Source organism: Delphinapterus leucas, chromosome 3, assembly GCF_059928025.1.
Source record: "Delphinapterus leucas isolate spDelLeu-1000000601 "Yukka" chromosome 3, BTC_Dleu_Yukka2, whole genome shotgun sequence".
Lineage (NCBI taxonomy): Eukaryota > Metazoa > Chordata > Mammalia > Artiodactyla > Monodontidae > Delphinapterus > Delphinapterus leucas.
The window spans coordinates 79,752,166-79,772,544 of NC_143131.1; the positions used below are offsets into that span (position 1 = coordinate 79,752,166).

Here is a 20,379-nt window from a genome sequence, read left to right on the forward strand (position 1 = left end):
CAGGCGAGGTTGTATCATTCCTCTGTGCTTTTGCTCCTGCTACCTGATCTGCTTAGAGCACAGCCCACTTCCAGTATTCCTGAGGACCACTTGCAAAACTAAGGAAATGAATCGTTTCCCAGTTATTCTACACACTCTCCCAGCAAAACTGATTTTTTTCCTTCTGGAATCTCTGTCCCTTGTACAGACATAGCTCATAGTGCCAATAATGCTTTATTGCATGCGTATGTCTACCAGTTGACCTCCACCATTTGTATTGAGGCAGTGGCTATCTTACATACATCTTTGTATTTCTAACATATGGTATAGAGCCAGAAACATAATAGATTCTCAATAGATATTTATTGAATGAATGAATAAACTACTTTTACTGACTGGTGAAATGACCATAACCAGCTTGTACTTCTTGTGTTCATCACTTCTCAAACTGAGGAAACACCCGCTGTCCCTTCTCACAGAACCCCCTCAGAAGATTGGAGCCCACTTGCAATATGATAGGAGGGCTGTAAGAAAAGGTATAGAGCTTGAACTGTTTCTAGAAGCTACAAATCTAGTGGTTTGTGTTCTGTAACTGTAACAAGGCTCTTCTGAATCTTAGAATCTTATTGTTTAAGCTTCCAGTCCTGGAGACTGCAATCCTAAAATAGATAAACCGGACACACACTAATATGACAAAGGTCAAATAGATAAAATATAATAATACATAAAAATAATAATATTTAAAACGTGTTACAGATTAAATATAGGTCAAGGGTAAATTTCTATTTAGATTATCTTTTTGCATCCTTTTAATTTTATTTATATATATTTAAAATCTCAGACTTTTATTCACCTTAGTGGCCAAGTTAATCCCTAGAAGTAAACTGGGGCAGAGGACAACAAGTAAATTTGGTCATCACTAATATTGTGTAACAATCTGAAAGTCCTAAATGAATTTTTATTCTTTTAAGTACCTGCTACTTAATATAAAAAGGTGACTTCACCCAAAATATTTTGGCTTATATTTCTCCTTAGACCATCACCATAAGTCAATGACAAGGTGAGATTATACTTATTGTGCAAAATGTACCCTACGAAATGTTTCATTTTCTTCCTTAATGTTAAATCTAATATCTAGGAAATATAGTGAGGATATAATGGAAGTTGGGGAGTTGGAGACAATATGAACACAAAGAAAGAGAAGTGGGCTTCCCTGGTGGTGGAGTGGTTGAGAGTCCGCCTGCCGATGCAGGGGACGCAGCTTCGTGCCCCGGTCCGGGAAGATCCCACATGCCGCGGAGCGGCTGGGCCTGTGAGCCATGGCCGCTGAGCCTGCGCGTCTGGAGCCTGTGCTCCACAACGGGAGAGGCCACAACAGTGAGAGGCCCGCGTACCGCAAAAAAAAAAAAAAAAAAAGAACAAAAACAAAGAAAGAGAATTGAAGGAAGCAAAAACGTGGAGAGAGGCGAAGGCAGGGAAATCAGTAGAAGGAGGCTGTGCGGAGAGAAAAGGGTAGCAAAGATAGAGAAGAGGCCTCAGCTACTAAAAGAAAGAAGTTACCACCCATTATATTTTTTGCTATAGTTAATAATTTTTTATATTTGTTTACCTTCTAATAACATGGAGTTTTTTCCTCCTAGTGGTTTGGCAACCTGGTTACAATGGAATGGTGGAATGATATTTGGCTCAATGAGGGTTTTGCAACATACATGGAACTTATCTCTGTTAACGTCACATATCCAGAGCTACAATTTGTAAGTCACAATTTTGTATGTCATACTGTATGCCCTAACGAATCATTAATTTACTACTAAAATTTTTAGAGAATGCCAAAGAGAACATAGCATTGAGTCTTTGAATCTATGGTGTTTTGTTTTGTATAAACAGGTTGTATTAGTTTTCTAGGGCTTCCATGACAAAATTCCACAGACTGGGTGGCTTAAACAACAGAAATTTATTTTCTCACGGTTCTGGAGGCTAGAACTCTGAGATCAAGGTGTCGGCAGGTTTGATTTCTTCTGAAGCCTCTCTCCTTGGCTTACAGATGACCGTCTTCTCACTGTGTCCTCACATGGTCTTTTCTCTGTGCTCACACATCTCTGGTGTCTGAGTTTTTAAATTTCCTCTTCTTACACCAGTCAGAGTGGATTGGGGCCCACCTTAATGGCCTCATTTTAATTCAGTCCCCTCTTTTTTAAGGCACTGTCTCCAAATACAATCTGGGGGCTAGGGCTTCAGCATATGAATGGGGTGGGAGGCACATAACACAGATAATAGAACTGGATGAGACACTGGAGGTTTTAGAGAACAGCCAACATAAATCCCTCACCCTAAAGTTTGTGGATAGAGAGTGAAAATAGCACAAATATACAGCTGTGTATGTGGGGTGAGAGGAAAGTATCACTGTCCGTATACAATGATATAGGACAAGACAATGCCCATGGCTATAGATCCCGTACAGAGTTATTGGCATGTAACCTGAATTGAGCATGACTGGGGACACACTCCTCCAGAATTTCCAAAGGGTTAGTTAATTTCCCCAAAATATGTGAAAAGATTTCTTCAAACATGTCTTTTTTAATAGGCACAAGAGGGTCTGAACAGCACATATCAAGGTAGTTAGTAATGGATAATTAGCTCTTTGAGGTAGACATTTGGTCCAGTACAATTACAGAGAGACCCGGATTCAAAGTCAGTGTCTTCTTATTTGCTATGTGCTGAATCTGTGGTTTAATCCCGAAGCTTCATACGTTCTCACTTGTAAAATGTATATAATGCATCTCCCTTGCAGGCTGTTGAAAGGATCACAGATGATGGATGTAAGATCCTGGCACACAGCACGTGTTCACTAACTGGGAACCTTAGTTTTATTTTTGTATCGAAGGGATTGGCTCATGGTAAACATTCAGGCAGTATCTGAGGGAATGTCGAATTTATACCTTTACAAAATAGAGAATTGGTGAAAGGGGAATATATAAGGGGAAAGAAACATCTTGTAAGAGGTATTGAATACCTACTTCTGAGAATATCTTATAAAACCTATCGTGTTTCCTATTGCTTTGAGAATGTCAAATGGAAATTGAAAAAAATTTTCTCTCCTGTTTAGGATGACGATTTTCTGGACATGTGTTTTGAAGTAATTAAAAGAGATTCATTAAATTCATCCCATCCTCTCTCCAATCAAGCAGAAACCTCTACTCACATAAAGGAAATGTTTGATGCTGTTTCCTATAAAAAGGTAGTAAATGCTGTGGACTAGTGGAAGCTCTGCTTTCGGGAGAAATATGGTGAGACCAGCACATCAACAGTTTAAGTTGTTGGTGCCAGGTTATTGCTACCTGTTTCAGTTTTTATTTGCTGTTCATTTATCAGACGTTACACATGTTCCGTAAAATGTAAGTTTCCTTTAAAAACATATACTACCTTTTCCTTTATCTTCTTTTTCTTTGCTTTTGTTTGTATTTTAGGGAGCTTGTATTTTGAATATGCTCAAGGATTTTCTGAGTGAGGAGAAATTCAAGAAAGGAATTATTCACTATTTAAAGAAGTTCAGCTATAGAAATGCTAAGAATGATGATTTGTGGAGCAGTTTGTCAGATGTAAGTCCTCTGTTAAGTTATAGTAGACTGCTGTTCAGCCTAAAAAGTGACAAGCTAATTATGAAGGTTTATAAATAGTTACATTGTCAGGCAACAAATGCTTATTTCACTTGCCACACTGCCAAGGGTAAGCAGGCAGCACCTCTTTTTTTCCTCTGACACCTTACTAAACCAAGATGCCACAGTAGTTAAGCCCCAAGGGTTCAATATTTGACCTCCTTCTCTTTGGTTTCCCTTTTATGGTTGACCCTACACTTTTGTCTTTTTTTCCAAATCTTTCATGACTTTGTAATTCCTTCATGTAACACCTGATCTTCTCTTCCCAAATTTAAGGTTGAACTCTACTTGCTCAAATGTATTTCCCAGCCTGTATTCTCTGTTGAGTGAGACACACCTCCTCCCTCATGGGAAGGAATCCTGTTCAATCCCTGTCATGCCTCTGTTTCTAGTGCTCTTGCTACCCAAAGTGCTCTCTCTTCTTTCCAACAATTCAGGTGCTGTCCATCTTTTGAGATCTAGCTGAGATTTCACCTCCTCCTTACAGACAGCTCCAGCCCTCATTGATTTGCCTTTCTGCTGAATGCCTAGAAGTGCACTTATGAATCTGTTCCATCCAGTGACATTCTCTTTTATTGGTTTCCATTGGTTCAATAATAACAATGATAATAATAAACAAAATTTGCTTAAGAGAAAGAATCATGTCAGGCCCTTAGCATTCTATTGACCCTATAATCAGATAATGATCGATTAAGAACATATGGTCTCTTTGTCATTGGGATTCACGTAGTATAGTAGGTAAGACAGAGAAAACATGCAGTCAACTCAGATGATTCTAATAATTATTAAAATATTCTTAGATTTTCAAATGCAAGGACAATACTTTGTTATAGAAGTAATGAACTGGCAGAGCTTGTGCCTGCAGGTAGAAGAACCCTAAGTCATTGTACTCGGAAGAGGTCCTCTCTCCTTTATAAGCACATATGTCCCAGGGACAGTAATAATATTGTTCAATATTTGTATAGCACTTCACAGTTTAAAAAGAAACTTCATGTGCATTATCTCATTTGATTTTTCTGTGCCCTAATTAAGTCTGGACCCTCAAGGTTTAACTTATGTGTGAGTTTGTGGTTAAAGAGACAAATGCAATAATTAAAATTTTTTTCAAAGTAGCTCAAACATTTTACCCCCATTTCTTGAAAACCCTAAAGGGGATCAAATTACACGATCCTTTGTAATACTTATAAAGATGCTCCTTATCCATTTTCATCACCTCTTGCAGCTAATCCAGATGTTCTTCCTCCACAATTCTCCCTCAGGTTGTCAACAACAAGCCTTACGTTGCTTTTCTCTCCCCTCTCCTTCTCCCTCTCCTTTGCTATGATGTGTACTTGTGTATGTGTCTCTGTGTGTAGACATCAACCAAGCCTTTTTTCAGCAAGGAAGAATCTGTCTTTGGTGTGGGTAGTGGGTGTAAAGGGGATTAAAGGAGATATTTGGGCAATAATTACAGGATTCTTTTAGGATAACTGTGAGCACTCTTATGTTAATTTTTGTCACTTCATGCTTATAACCATCTCAAGAAGGTAAGGTAGGCATTCTTACCCCATTTTTACAGATGGGAAAACTAATGCTAAGGGAGAGATTTACTCAAGACCATATACCAAGTGAATGATGGAGTCATTACTTAAAATCTGTCTTCTGACTCTAAGTCCAGTATTCATTCTTTCAATTACATCACAACTTCTTCCTGGTTATCAGGGAAGTCTCCCATCCAAACTTCCCCTAAAGGTCCTAAATTCTAGGTGACCCCCTTCTGATGCCAAATGAAACTGTGGGGGACTTACCTGGTGGCTCAGTGGTTAAGAATCTGCCTGCCAGTGCAGGGGACACGGGTTACAGCCCTGGTCTGGGAAGATCCCACGTGCCACGGAGCAACTAAGCCCATGCGCCCCAACTACTGAGCCTGCGCTGTAGAGCCCACGAGCCACAACTACTGAAGCCCAGAGTAGCCCCCGCTCGCTGCAACTAGAGAAAGCCTGTGCATGGCAAAAAAGACCCAACACAGCCAAAAAAAAAAAAAAACAAAGAGACTGTGGTAGGAAAATGATAAATTCCTGAGAATACCTAACTCAGCATCGTGTCACATAACATCAATTATACATACAAAACAAAAAGAGTAAATTTTATGTATTCTTTAATGAATTGCTATGCTTATTACCATGTTTAGATGAATTAAATTTTCATATATCTATGCTAATAAATGTCTGCCTTCATGTCTAATATGCATATTCAGCCAACTATCAGTGCCCCAAATGGCGGTGCTCTTTTCCTCTTGTTTTTATAGGATTGTTTAGAAAGTGATTCTACATCTGGTGGATTTTGTTATTCCGATTCCAAGACAGCAAGCAACACAGTAAGTAGAAAGAGACTTGTAGAGTAGAAGAGATGTGGCTCATCACCTGGCCTAAAGTGAGTGTGTAAAGTCGCCCAACTGTCCCTTTAAATAACTGGAGAGAAATAGAGACTCCACAGTTTTCCTTGAAACAAAGCTGCCTGAAGAAAGAATGCTCAGGCCATGTAGGGGGGTGATGCTGTTACTACTATATTTTTGTTGTTATAATTCAGCTTTCCCACAACCCCGCTGCTAGCTAAAAATATCTCAGCTGAAAATTCTTCTGAGTGGTTACTGCTGCCCTGGCATCCCCTAGGCTCTGAAAAATGCCAAACCAAATCTGTTAAGTTTGGAAATAGAGTGAATGGCTTTCTTGAGGCTCTGTCTTTTTGTTTACTTCTGGGAAGTCATCATGGAAAAAAGAAAAGGCAAACTTTTTAAAAAGCATTATGGTAATCCCATCAATTATAGTTTTTAAAGGGAGATTCGGCATCACTCAGTGATCAGCAATACATCATACTAGAAGCTAAAAAGCTAGAGGTTTTGTTCTCCATTCCATATACCTCTATTGATATAATATTGTTCTGTTGGAATTTTTAAAAAGCTTCCCTAAAGAGAGGCATTTCTTCTTAAGCCACTTCTCTGGATTCTGTCGTTAATAAAACGGAGAGTAGTTTTTTGGTTTTTGGTTTTATGGTGGGTTTTTTTTTTTTTTCTGTTTTGAAAGGGAGACTTCAGTCTCAAACCCTTCCTCTTGACCTTTCCTGCCCTGTGTTAACCCTCAAGCTCCCACACACGTCCCTGCTTCAGGTAATTTGCAGAGCAGCCCTGGGCAGGGTGGGGAGGGGCAGCATTCTAGTTTCCACATCGCTCCCCTAGGAGATCATAGCCAGAGTCCCCGCTTCCTGTCCCGCCCATGTTTCCAGCGTCCAAGGAGGTTGAAGTTTCTCATCTCTCTCTGGCTTCTCTCCTCTGTCTTGAGTTACCAAAGTCACTTGTCATTTCAGCTCACCTTTCTGCGGGAAAAGGTGGAGGTGAAGCAGGTGATGGCTACATGGACTCTGCAGAAAGGAATCCCCCTCGTGGTGGTTAACCGAGAAGGGCGTTCACTCAGACTGCAGCAGGAGCGCTTCCTGAACGGGGTGTTCAAAGAGGATCCTGAATGGGGGGCCCTGCAGGAAAGGTGACTGCTTTCCTTCAGTCGGTCTAGTTTACCTCATCTCAGTTTGTTCGTGATCGCATTAGCTTTCTTTCAGCTTCTCTGGCAACTTTATGGGGTGCTATTTCTACACAGGACTTGAAGGCCTAAACTAGCCTTGATATCAGCCCAGACTGCGTTGTTGAGGGGCACATTCTTAGTAATCCTGGGGCCACCTTTAGAACCTCAGTTCTGATGCAGAAGGTTGTCAGTAATATTTCTAATATAATATACCTAATAAATTGTGTGACTGGCCCATACCTAGGAAATGTTATGACAGCTGTACACCTTATCAGAAAAGACATTCCCTATTTGATAAATTAGATGCTAAGACCTTCCACTCTCTTTCGTTTTTCAGTAAGAGACTATAAATGTAATCCCTTAAAACATGATGTTCTTGGTAATAATAAAAGCAAATCCAATTACCCACACTGTCATCTGTCCTGAGAAAACTTGTTAAAGGCTTTACTAAAATCAAGATATACAACACTGTCCACCTTCCTCTGATCTATTAGCCCTATCAATAAGATGAATGAGGTTAAATTGAAATGAAATTAATCCAAGTGAATCCGTGCTGGCTCTTTTGATTATTATTTTTTTCCCAAGGATCTAGCTGTCTAATAACAGCTCTAGAATTTTTCTGAGAATCAGAAGTAAATTCACAGCCTTTAACACATAGGATATACTGTTTTCCCTTTTTGTTTCATCAGATGTCTATTTCGATCCAACAGCAACTCTTATGCCATTTATCTTCCGTTTCTGTGTATGTCCTTCTGAAGTCTGAACTTCAGAGAGCTTAAACAACTTGAAGCTTGGCAACACAGGCTGGAAAATTTAATGTTTGATTTACTATTGCAAAAGCAGGACTCATAATTGTGTAACTTATCAAAATGTCACCAGAGAGAGTTCAATAGTGTGGTTGGCCCAGAATAACAAATATCTACTGCAATGAGCTGTATTCTTCCTCTACCTGAAGCAGTATTTAGATTACTATTATAAAATTATTATCGTCTGATCCATGCTTATCCAAACTCATGAAATGCTACTCTTCCTCTCTTTACTCCCAGATATGTTTATCTGGAAAAACCTCTTTCTAGAGTCAAGATCCATCCAGGAATCTCGATCCATTAACTCTTGGTGATATCTATGTGTCTATTTTTACCAATTTGTATAAATATTTCAGTTGCTTTGTTAATTATCTGTACTCTCTGGATTAGCAGGTAGATTATCCCTTCTGACCCTTTATTAGATCGAGTCTGTGTCTGCTGTTTCTTTCACTATTTTATATTTTTCTGAAGACTACTGGGCACATCCTCAGTTACTATTCTTTCTGTTTTTGTTTTCTTTTTTTATGTATTTTTTAAAATTATTTATTTATTTATTTTATTCTTTCTGTTTTATACCTGTTGGTATTTTCAAGCATGTGATTCTACAGGATTACTATAGCTAATATGGCTTGCTGTGATAGACGAAATGAGTTCTAGAAGGTGCTAGAAAGTTATTCAGAAAAAAATAGCCAATTTCAGTTATTTACCATAGTAGGGCCATTGAAAAGTAACTGAGGCCTTTTCCTCCAATCCATTCTGCTTCTCTGCTCTCTGGACTTGGCTGATGTGCAGATCCTGACACACTGCTGCAGGCACTTAGCAGTTGGGGGGTTGAATGTGGGTAGCTTTGTTGAACAAAAGGATAAGTGGAAAATCATACTGGAGTAAGATTGTTACCTTGGAGGGCTTTTCCTACAGCTTTGGTTCAGTTATTTGAATTAATATCAGGCTGTCATAATTTTTGGAAATATGAAAGGAAGATTTATATTTTTTTCTCTTACTTAGAAGAAAACAATCAGCAGAACTTGTTGTGGTATGATATTTGGACAGCAAATGGCACAGGTAATTGTGACAGAGTTCAACTAGGTATACATTGCTGCTCCTTCATAATCATTATGGAAGAACTTTTGCACACCCAAGGATCTGCTAGTCTTAGCCTATAAAATTTATGTTGGTGTGAAGGATGAGTGATTAGGTGTCTTTTACAGCCTATCTGAGTCTGATGATGTGAAAATTGAAATGGCCATTAATTTAGTCTGTAACAGTCTTTACTTTCTAACATAGGTACCTTTGGCATATCCCAGTGACCTATTCCACAAGTTCCTCTAATGCAATTCACAGACACATTCTGAAATCAAAGACAGGTAATGAACTAACGAGCCAATAGCTGTTTTAATTCTGAAATTAAACATGTTCTGAGATATTTGGAGGAAAGATACTGTAAGTCAATCTGATAAAGAATGATATATGTTTGAGGAAGTTCTCATTTATCCATATATGTGTTACTAAAAGAACCCTTTAGCTAGAAAGTCTGAATTTTTTATTCAGTGGAAAGTTCTCTTGTGCTTCTAGCACTTAGAGATAGGTTTATATTTATATTAAGAAATGATGGCATCCTATCTTATGTCTTTTAATACATACTAGTTCAGTGGATAAAGGCATACACTCTGAAATTGATTTGCTCTGAATTCAAATCCTCATTCTGTCACATATTAGATATGTGCCCTTAAGAAAATTTTTTAACTTCTTCTGAGTTTCAGTTTTCTCATCTTATTTTGAATGGGGATTAAGCCTCACAGAGCTTTGGAGAGAATATGGTAATGTTATTTTACCACCTAGTATAATGTCTGTCATATTAAAAATAATACAATTTTAATTTCCCCTTTAAACACATCACTGAAATTTGAGAATGTTCCCATCATAATGTCGTGTTCAGCCTACAGTCCTTATTTTGCCCAAAATGAGGACTGGACAAATGGATCACCTATTTACATATACATATTTCAATGAGTAGTAACTAAACCTTGAGATGAGGCCACCAATAAATCAAGCCAGATTCCAGTCATGTTCATCATCTGGCTCACTGGGCCCTTGCATGCCTCTTAAACCTGCATAGACTGCTTTTGAGAACAAATTCATCAGTCCTTTTCCTAGGAATTAGTTTATTTATTAATTTAATAAGGTCATCATCCCCAAAATAAGCCATCCAGCAGACTATGAAAATAGGATCATTGTGAGTCTTCCAAAACTTTGTCTTCTCCTTGATTTATTAGTAATAGCATGGAGACTAACACTTTTGGAGATATTCCTGGAGTGCACGTCGATAAGGAAATACCTATACCAATTTTCTCCTCCTAGATACTCTGGATTTACCTGAGAAGACCAGTTGGGTAAAATTCAATGTGGACTCAAATGGCTACTACATTGTCCACTATGAGGGGCATGGATGGGACCAACTCATTACACTGCTGAATCAGAACCACACATTTCTCAGACCTAAGGACAGAATAAGTCTGATTCATGATGCATTTCAGCTAGTAAGGTAATGCAAAACTTCTTCTGATTTCATAGGAAATAACTGCTTTATCACCAGATACATTAGATTTCAAATCAAACGTTTAGTGTTAATCATTCACATGATATGGATATGAATGGAGGTCAAATACAGGCCATTAGGCCACAGCCTACCCACTGATAAAGTATTTTGACCCACCCAGTGTTTAAAAATTTAATCCAACATTTTAAAATATGGAGAAGTTTATGTAGAAATCCTGACTTCTGGAATCTCTTAAATAATGAGAAAATTTGGCAACTGTGGGCCTTCATTCGTACAGGGCAACCACAGAGGAGGGTAGAGTGGGCAGATCTTCCTTTGGGCCAGGCCTACATTCTCCTATGTACCAAAGTCCTAAATGGTACACATGAGGGGCCTGCTTCACTCACTTATGGTGGACCCTCCAGGCATTTAAGCTTTTGACCTCAGATTTTAAATTTGTTTATGCTGGTAGTTTGCTGTTTCACCAAATACCAATGTAATCTGTTGGACAAAAGGTATAAATATGGTTATAACCTTTATAATTTTTAAATCTAGTACACAATCCATTCATTACTTTGCTCACATTGGGGAAGTCAATATGAAATTGGTAGAAAAATGAAGGAGGAATTGGCTGCTTATGTTTATTCCTCTTTTTACTTTCCTGGAAAGACAAAGTGTTTTCTTTCCTTTTTCCCATTTATCATCAACAGAATAATATGTAGAATAAATCACAAGGTCACCAATGGAAAAAAAATTGGAGATCAGGTGGCGTATTTTGCATTATGTAAGCTTTTCCTATTCTGAGAATTACTGTAACGTACTCACTTTATTCAGTGTGACGTATTATTTCCTTTCCGATCCTTATTTAGGTCAAATTAAGTAAACGTAACCAGCAAAGCATCTCTCAGACACAGCTTCTCTGTACAATAGAATTCCCTAGTTAGAAAAGTGAGAGGATTGAGAGCTTAATCCTCAGTCCCATAGGTCTCAGGAGCATCATGGTAGCATAGCTATCCTACGTCTGAGTGGATGCATGATAGACTAGCTGAGAAGTGGATTATCATCAGTTGAGGGAGGTTTGTCTGCTTAAAGGAGAAACTCTGAGCAGATTGCAAAGAAGGTAGATTACAAATTTAAGACCAGGCAGAAGGAAGAATATTGACAACTCAGCAAATGAAAGCCAATCTTTCAAGTAGTTGCAAAGTCTTTTTTGCTGTTTCTAGCCTATAAATTTATGTGTAGTGTAAATTTAGCAGAAGGAACCCTATAGTTACTGATGCATCAGTGGAAAAGCAATCATTTCTTTACTAGGTAGACTGGTTAATGAACTTCCGAGTACAAATTTTGGTTTAAAACATATCAACTAAGTACTACCTCTTCACTTATTGTTTGACCTTTGACGAGGTATTTAACCTTTTTAAGCCTAAATTTTCTAGTCTTTAAAACTTTTCTAGTCTTTAAAACTCCAATAATAATAATGTCTATCATGCAGGGTTGTTTTGAGGATTGCTTAAGATAATGTAGATAAAGCACTAAGTACAGTAATAAATGCTCAATAAATGGTAGCTGTTAGCATTATTAGTATTATCTAATATAAATTGTTTAAAAGATCATGCGTTGAATGGGAAGGTGAAGTGATAACATAGAAAAATGCATTTCAAATAATGTGAAATTGGAAAAAAAGCAGAATGTAAGCTTAGGTATTATTATGTTTGCAGTTACATGAAAAAAAAAAAAAGCTAAAGGTGAGAGAAACAAAAACAGAAAGAAATATTCCAAAGTGCTATTAGTAAATATGTAAGGTAATGAAATTATGAGTTTTTTCCCCTTAATTTCCAATTGTTTTGTAGTTTGTTTATATTACTTTTATAATAAAAGTAATTATATAAGAAAACAATTTAAACATCTCATAATAGGTCTAAATATTTTTACTTGCTACTCTGCTTTGGTGATATATATCTCTTCCTTCCCTGCTTTGTGAAATATCTATTTAAGAGTTAAAGGACATAATCTGTGATCACATTTAGTTCAGAGACAGAATTTGACCCAGGAATGCATATTCATTTCAATTGGGTTTTCATACTTATTGTTAAATATAATTTAAGACTTGGATCTCCTCTGAGTTGGGTGGAATTAAAATGACAACCATAATTTCCTTACAGGTAAACTATTTATTTCTTTAAGTCCAACACCATAAAAAGAAGCCCCAAATTGTTTCCTCAGGAATACAGTTTATTTCACAAAGGTACCATTTAGCCGAAACTTTATATAAATAAGTAGATAGACTTTTTCCTGTTGGGCTGAAGTATACGCTTATATGTGGGTTTAGTTTTTAAGCTAAACAGACATTCAGATAATGTTTTGTGCATTGATTGAAGCAGAGGGCAGGTAATGAAGGACTGGATTTTTATTAAATAATAACTTTATGAAAAGAAAAGGAGTCCCTCTTAAATGAATATTAAGATTAAAGTGTTTTAAAGTAGGTAAATATAAGAGTAAATAATGGCATTTGTCTAAGTAAAAAATAAATTAGGCTAAAAAGAAAAACAAGATTAATATAAAGTGAGTTTTATGTGTTAAACATTCTTTTTAAAATTTTAACCCTAGAATATAATACCTAGTTTCTTCCTGTTACTGATCCTCTTAGTATACTTTATAGCATCTGAAAGGAAATAATATGTCACACTGAATAAAGTGAATACATTACAGAAATTCTTAGAATAGGAAAAGCTTACAATGCATAATACTCCACCTGATCCTTAATATTTTTTCTGTTGGAGACCTTGTGACCTGATTTATTCTATGTATTATTCTGTTGATGATAAATGGAAAGGAAAGGAAAGAAAACACTTTGTCTTTCCAGGAAAGTCTAAAGAAGAATAAACATAAGCAGCCAATTCTTCCTTTATTTCTCTACCAGTTTCATATTGATTTCCCCAATGTGAGCAAAGTAATGAATGGATTGTGCACTAGATTTAAAATTTTAAAGGTTGTGACTATATTTGTACTTATCTACTGCACCATGTATTATGACACTTACACATGTGGGCAGGAATAGTGACATTTTGTGGATTTGTTTTTTAAAAAATATAGCAGACCATAAAATCATAGAGCATATGGTCCAGCCCTCTGTCTTCAGATGAAATGTTTGGAAATTTTACTGTTAAGTCTGTTTTAAAGCAGTATGTCATTGTGGCTGAGAAGAGTATAGTCACAACAAAAGTTGCTTGCTTTTTTTTTTTGCGGTACACGGGCCTCTTACTGTTGTGGCCTCTCCCGTTGTGGAGCACAGGCTCTGGACGCGCAGGCTTAGCGGCCGTGGCTCACGGGCCTACCCGCTCCACGGCATGTGGGATCTTCCCGGACCGGGGCAAGAACCCGTGTCCCCTGCATCAGCAGGCGGACTCTCAACCACTGCGCCACCAGGGAAGCCCAAGTTGCTTGCTTTTAATGTCACTTCTTTCTAGTTTCAGTTCCCTCATTTTAGATGAGAATTTAAAATTTAAAAAACCCATAGGAGATAGGACATTATATTAATGAAAAATTCAAAACAGATATCTTTGTTCTGGAATCTGTTTCCATATAAAACTATTATGCTTAATCTGGGAGTTGGATGCTGGCAAGAATGGTTTATAGATGCTTCAGGGACACAGGTCTTCTCAGAAACACATGTGAAAACAAAAAGTGACAAAGTATACAAAAGTGACAGTATAATGGTTTATTTCCTCTACAGAAGAGATCCTAATGTTTTGATATTCAGAATAATAGTTTTGTTGTTTGTTCTTCTCATTAAAGGAAAATGTAGAGAAGGCATATCACTTTAGAATCTAAATAGATTCTATAAAATTGAAAGTCCTTGTTTGGACCCACTCAGAATAAGTTTTGCTTCTCTGTTAGGCTCTAGGAGGGACATCAAAGAAACAAAAGACATGGCACCTGTCCTCAAAGTTCCAAATGTGCTTGGAGGAACAATTCAGACCCACAAATTAGGCAATTAGAGAATGACAAATATATGAAAATTTGATATTATTTGGTACTAAGCATTAATATTAGCTAATATTTATTTCATTTTTACTTACAAAGCACTTATTTATGTTAGACATTAGTCTAAGCACTTTACCTACATTAACTCGTTTAATCCTTACAACAGAGGACTAAAGTAGATACTCTTATTATCCCCACTGTATTGGGGAGGCAGCTGAAGCCCAGAGAGGTTAATTTGCCCAAGTCAGTGGCAGAACTAGGATTTAAACCAAATGGTCTGAATATAATGATCTGCTTCTGTTATTGCTCTCTATATCATATTTGTTTTAATATTTTAAATATTAAGAACTGTAAGATATGCACAAACCACTGACATTTGTTTTATACCTCAGTGCAGGAAGGTTGACTCTAGACAAAGCCCTTGACCTGACTCGCTATCTCCAACATGAAACAAGCATCCCTGCACTTCTCAAAGGCCTGGAATACCTAGAATTGTTTTACCACATCACGGAAAGAAGGAATGTTTCAGATGTCACTGAAAATCTCAAGATTTGTGTTTCTTTCAGAAAATTCATTAAGTAAAGTACACAGTGCCTGGAGGATCAGTGAGACTTGTTCTGTTTTGTGTGAACTCTTGGGGTTAAATCTTGAAGAATCTGAGGAAACTGGCTGATAGCACAGTCAACACTTAAGCACCTAATAGTTAGATGTCCCTCGTTCCTTGTCATCACCATCCTAAGAGCTAGGTGCCAGGATCATAAGCAAAACATCCCTCCTAAGGTGATTTTATCTTATATCACTTGGTATTCCCCCCTCAGATAGGAAATTAAACTGTACTTCTGTTTTCTTTTTTAAACATCTTTATTGGAGTATAATTGCTTTACAATGGTGCGTTAGTTTCTGCTTTATAACAAAGTGAATCAGCTATACATATACATATATCCCCATATCTCTTCCCTCTTGCGTCTCCCTCCCTCCCACCCTCCCTATCCCACCCCTCTAGATGGTCACAAAGCACCAAGCTTAAATTGTACTTCTAATGGAGAAACTAACTCTGGTAGGTGGAGGCCAGAAAAAGAGAAGCAAAATATAGAGATAAGTAGTTCTATGCTTTGGGAAAGGTTCATGCAGACAGTTTAGAGTTGAACCCTTTGGATGGGTGAGTGAGAGCTGGGTTAAGACTAAACTTAGCCTTTCTGTAACCATCCTATGCTTTCTGCAGCATTACCTTCTCCAGTATTTTAAGCCAGTGATTGACATGCAAAGCTGGTGTGACGAGGGCTCAGTCTGGGACAGAAGGCTTCGTTCGGCTCTCTTGAAGCTGGCCTGTTACCTGAACCATGCTCCCTGCGTCCAGAAGGCAACTGAACTCTTCTCTCAGTGGATGGAATCCAGTGGAAAATTAAAGTAGATCTGGACTTCTGTCCTATTCTTTGCTCCTTTCACTTTGATGTAAAAGTCTTTGATCATGCAAGACATTAGATCTAAAATCTTTTAGTGAGGATAGAAGAAAAAAACATGCTGGGAATTACAGACCCTTGTTTCATGCTCCCACATAGCAAGTGCTGGATAGATTTTGTGGGAAGTGAGGTTTAAGTCCCTGTAGGGGAGAGCTAATACGCATTAGCATGGTACCAGAAAGATGGCCAGAGGGTGGAGGCCAGCAGGGCAGCTGCCCAATCTCCAAGAGTAATGCCTTTTAAAGGTAAAAAGCAATGTGAAATGTTCATGCAATCCAAACACCGGTGATCAGTTGATGAAACTAAAAAAAAAAAAGGGGGGGGGGCGCGTGCCTTTTTTAAACATGTTTACTTCTTCATTAACCAATACCACACCTGGGCCTTAGCCCCAAGTTTCAACTTTGATAGGAAACTGATGATTTGGGCCATCTAAAGGATGTGTATAGTGGCGAAATTGATTCCAGTAGTGGTTGTAATCAAGTAGATGCCCTGTGATCAAAAGGATTATGTTGCAGTTTAGTTTACCAGCTGCAACCCGTAGGTACTGAAAGACGCCACGATCTTTTCAATGTAAGCCTTGATTTCTGTACAACACATGATTTTATATTGTTGCTATTAAAACTCTGACTCTCCAGTTGGATGTTTTGAGAAATCAAATCTGTATATGAATTAAGGAAAATTCCTTTTTAAAATAGGAAAAATAATTCACAACTTTAGTACCATGTAAAGCAATGGTGTCAATTTTCCCTCTGCCAAATTGTTATGAAATGCTATTATAATTTATCTCCACATGACTAAATCTCAGTGAGCTTTTTGAAATCTTTTCTTGAATTCTTCTTTAAAAAAAATAATTCGTTTTCTTCTTTTTGGACTTTTTCACTCTTTGGGATTTAGGCTTAAAATCAGTTTCAGAGCAAAAATTTCTTTTAGCTATATTTTTCTCTTCTTTTTGTTCATGTTTAAATGAACTGTATGAGTGAGGCTAAAACATAGACATCTGTTGCCCTATAACACAACAGAATATTATTCTGTCCTTATGCTAGTTGTAAGAGGGATGATCTTACCTGCAGTAACTCAAGTCCAGTAGATATAATGGTTCAACTTGTTGAATAGGATGCTATGCCTATGAAAAAATTCTGGGTAAATCTCATTTAAGCTTGTAATCAAGAACACATAATCATATATTGTAGGTTTCTTTTTCCTAAACTTCAAAAGCACTAGTATTAATTCTAAAGGGGAATTTCCTTTTATTGATTAATTGATTACTTCATTCATGAATTCAAAATATAATGCTTTGCCTGTTGCCTATGTGCCAGGCACTGCATCTGGTGCTAAGAATAAACTAGTGAACAAAACAACTATGTGTTCTACCTTCAAGGAACTTATTTTTTATTTGTTACCAATTTTTATAAATTTGTACAGTAAAACACACTAAAACAAAATAACGTGGAATGTAATTTAATTACTTTTTGTTTTATGATTCAAAGTCTCTTGGGATATTTAAATACACATAGTACAGTGGAAATAGCACAGGATTAGAACCATAGGTCTAAACCCCATCTCCAAAAAGGCTAGTATGTCACCTTGGTGCAAGTTACTTAACCTTTCCAAGCTTTATTTCCACTTTTTAAAAATTAGCATAATTTTTCTATCTCACTGGGTAGCTTTGACAGTTAAATAAGTTGTATAGAGACTAGTACAATCTTATGGTCCCTGCATGATAAATACAAATTTCCTGTCCCATCCCTACTTCTCTGTGTTTTGGTTATTCCAAGCCATCAATATGAATATCATTTATTATTGATCTAATGATATTTGGGATTAAAAATCATAACCAAATTAAAATCAAAACTAGTTAGTATCCTATAGGACAATAAAACCCCAAAACCATGGTGTCTTCTTTAGGTGGACAGAAACTAATAATATTGCATCTTATCAGTTTTACAGAATTATAAAATGACTGAACTCTAAACAGCTGTGCTAAAATATAATTCTCTACACCTAGAGAGTCAGATAACCCTCAGACAGGCTAGAAAATACTCCTAATGTGACATTAAAGCAACAAGTAATAATCTTTTTTAAAAAATCATATAGCACCAATATATGCTATTTAATGATAGAATTCTATATAAACGAGTGCATTTATATTTCAGAAATCACCTTTTTTATTTATTCATTCCATCAACTTTCTGTTTCCATCTCCAGGTAGTTTACATTTTTATGATTATTATCCTTGTTAACATTTTATCATCAGGAGGAAAAAAAACACAAATAATTTGCAAAGTAGAATTACATAAAATATTTTTATAAAAATTTGCCAGAAAAAAAGGTTTAATATGCTAGGTACTGGAAATAACTCAGGGGTGATTCTGTTATAGCAATTTAAAATCATAATAAGAAAAAAAGAATTTTTTCTTTCATAGAAGTTTTTTTCACGTTTGTACTTAATATTACAGTATCCCAACAGATGTTTTAAAGATTGTGTACTCTGTGGGTGCTCAAACAACAGCAGGATGGAATTACCTTTTAGAGCAATACGAACGGTCATTGTCAGGTGCTGAAAAAAACAAAATTCTGTATGCATTGTCAACCAGCAAACATCAGGAAAAGTTAATGAAGTAAGTGAATTTAACTAAATTGCTAAAAGTAAACTTACACATATTCAGGGAAGATACTAAAATTTCAGCCACCAATTTCAAAGGCATATAATAATAACTGAATCAGAATTTGAACCGCTTTGACTTTACTTCCAAAAATTTATATCGACAAAATGCAAAACAGATATTCCTTAGTTATTAACATGTGATTGATACTAAACAAATAGCTATGTTTTACTTTCAGAACCTTGGCGGAAAATTATTGTACAAAATACAAGATGCTAATCATCTTGTATTTTAAGATGCTAATATAAGATGTATATAAGATGCTAATCAAAGTTCTTTGAAATAATAAGTAAATAAAATTACTTCTAGAAAAAAGTAAAAGTTTAATTGGAATAGTAAAAATGTTAGCCAGTAGAGACTTTATTACTGTTTTTGGTACATCACACTTTTGTCATGCCTCTTTCTCTCTGATTCTTCTAATATACTGATAGCCTGAGTTAATTTCCATTATAAAACACAAACCGTGAAAAATTAAGTGATTTTTATTTCTTCAGGTTAATCGAACTAGGAATGGAAGGAAAGGTTATCAAGACACAGGACTTGGCAGCTCTTCTTCATGCAATTGCCAGAAATCCAAAGGGGCAGCAACTAGCCTGGAATTTTGTCAAAGAAAACTGGATCCATCTCCTTAAAAAGTTGGTATTTGTTTACATCCAGTGTGTGTTCTTCCACCCAGATATCTCAGTTGCCTAAAACCATGTATAACCAAATGATCCCAATGACACCATTTTTACTCAAATAGTTTGATGAAGTCTGTCAATTTTAAAACTCAGTAGCCCAAAGTGCCCTGTCCAGGTATAAGTGAGAGGAATGAAATAAAGGGAATGGGAAACAGATTTCTCTTACTCAGCCCAGGCAATGAAGAATTGCTGGGAACAAGTAAGAGCTGAGTTAAATCCAGTCATCAGCCCCATCCCCCCATTCCCTTCTGGCTCTCTCCCCAACCCTGAAGAATAAATTGAAGCCATATATAGTACATCAAACACTGGGGGAAAAAAACTTCAGGAATTCTGAAGAGAACTAATCCCTATTTCTAGTTCCCCTGGGGAGGTGGCACAGTGGAGAGCTTGGAGTAGCTAAAAGAAATTCAATCAGAAATGTTTTGGGAGCTCCCCTCCAAAACTGGATAGGTTATGAGTCTTTTCTGGGGTTTCACCTTTGGGGAAAACTAGAGCTCACTCAGTATGCTCCTGAACCTAAAATCGTCCCAGAAAAACCAACAATGATTAGATTCCATTGGAATGTACAGGATGGCATTGCTTTCTCTCACAACAAACCTCCTGCTAAGTGCTCAGGCATTCCTCATCCAATTCCAAAATGTCGCTTATTAACTATATGGAAAATACCCTGAATGAAAGAGCTGTGCAATTTGCTCTGTTTATCTTTGTATCAGTTAGCATCTCTGATGTCAGTCATCCTCAGTTCCTCTTCCCTCTCATTTCTTAGTCATAAAGGACTCAGAGTCCTCACAGATAGCTTTTTGTCAGTAAAAAGCACATTTCTACCCCACTCCCGGACCTTCAAGGGGTTGACGTCCACATGAGACTGAATAGTTAAAAAGCTGCGTTTTTAAAAATGTCTTTCCTTAAAGACCTTACTGGAATCATTGGTTTGGTTGTCTGCATGACTGTCTGTCCCCTCCTGAAATGGTCAGACTTTTCTGCAATGCTGTAGATTTATTTCGTAACTGGAAATTATCCTCCTGCCCAACCATGGTGCACAGTCCAGACTTGGGACCATT

At 37.0% G+C, this 20,379-nt stretch overlaps 1 protein-coding gene across 1 annotated transcript in view; it reads left to right on the plus strand.

The window, feature by feature from the left end:
• The window catches only part of ERAP2 (endoplasmic reticulum aminopeptidase 2), a 37,805-nt gene that overhangs the window by 13,994 nt on the left and 3,432 nt on the right, over positions 1 to 20,379 (plus strand). The window contains exons 6-16 of the mRNA XM_089909136.1: positions 1,620 to 1,733; positions 3,086 to 3,217; positions 3,447 to 3,578; positions 5,923 to 5,991; positions 6,978 to 7,153; positions 9,280 to 9,359; positions 10,354 to 10,537; positions 14,908 to 15,070; positions 15,738 to 15,922; positions 18,432 to 18,593; positions 19,133 to 19,273. Of these exons, the coding sequence (XP_089765262.1) occupies positions 1,620 to 1,733; positions 3,086 to 3,217; positions 3,447 to 3,578; positions 5,923 to 5,991; positions 6,978 to 7,153; positions 9,280 to 9,359; positions 10,354 to 10,537; positions 14,908 to 15,070; positions 15,738 to 15,922; positions 18,432 to 18,593; positions 19,133 to 19,273 (1,538 nt within the window). The remainder of the gene's footprint in view (positions 1 to 1,619; positions 1,734 to 3,085; positions 3,218 to 3,446; positions 3,579 to 5,922; positions 5,992 to 6,977; positions 7,154 to 9,279; positions 9,360 to 10,353; positions 10,538 to 14,907; positions 15,071 to 15,737; positions 15,923 to 18,431; positions 18,594 to 19,132; positions 19,274 to 20,379) is intronic.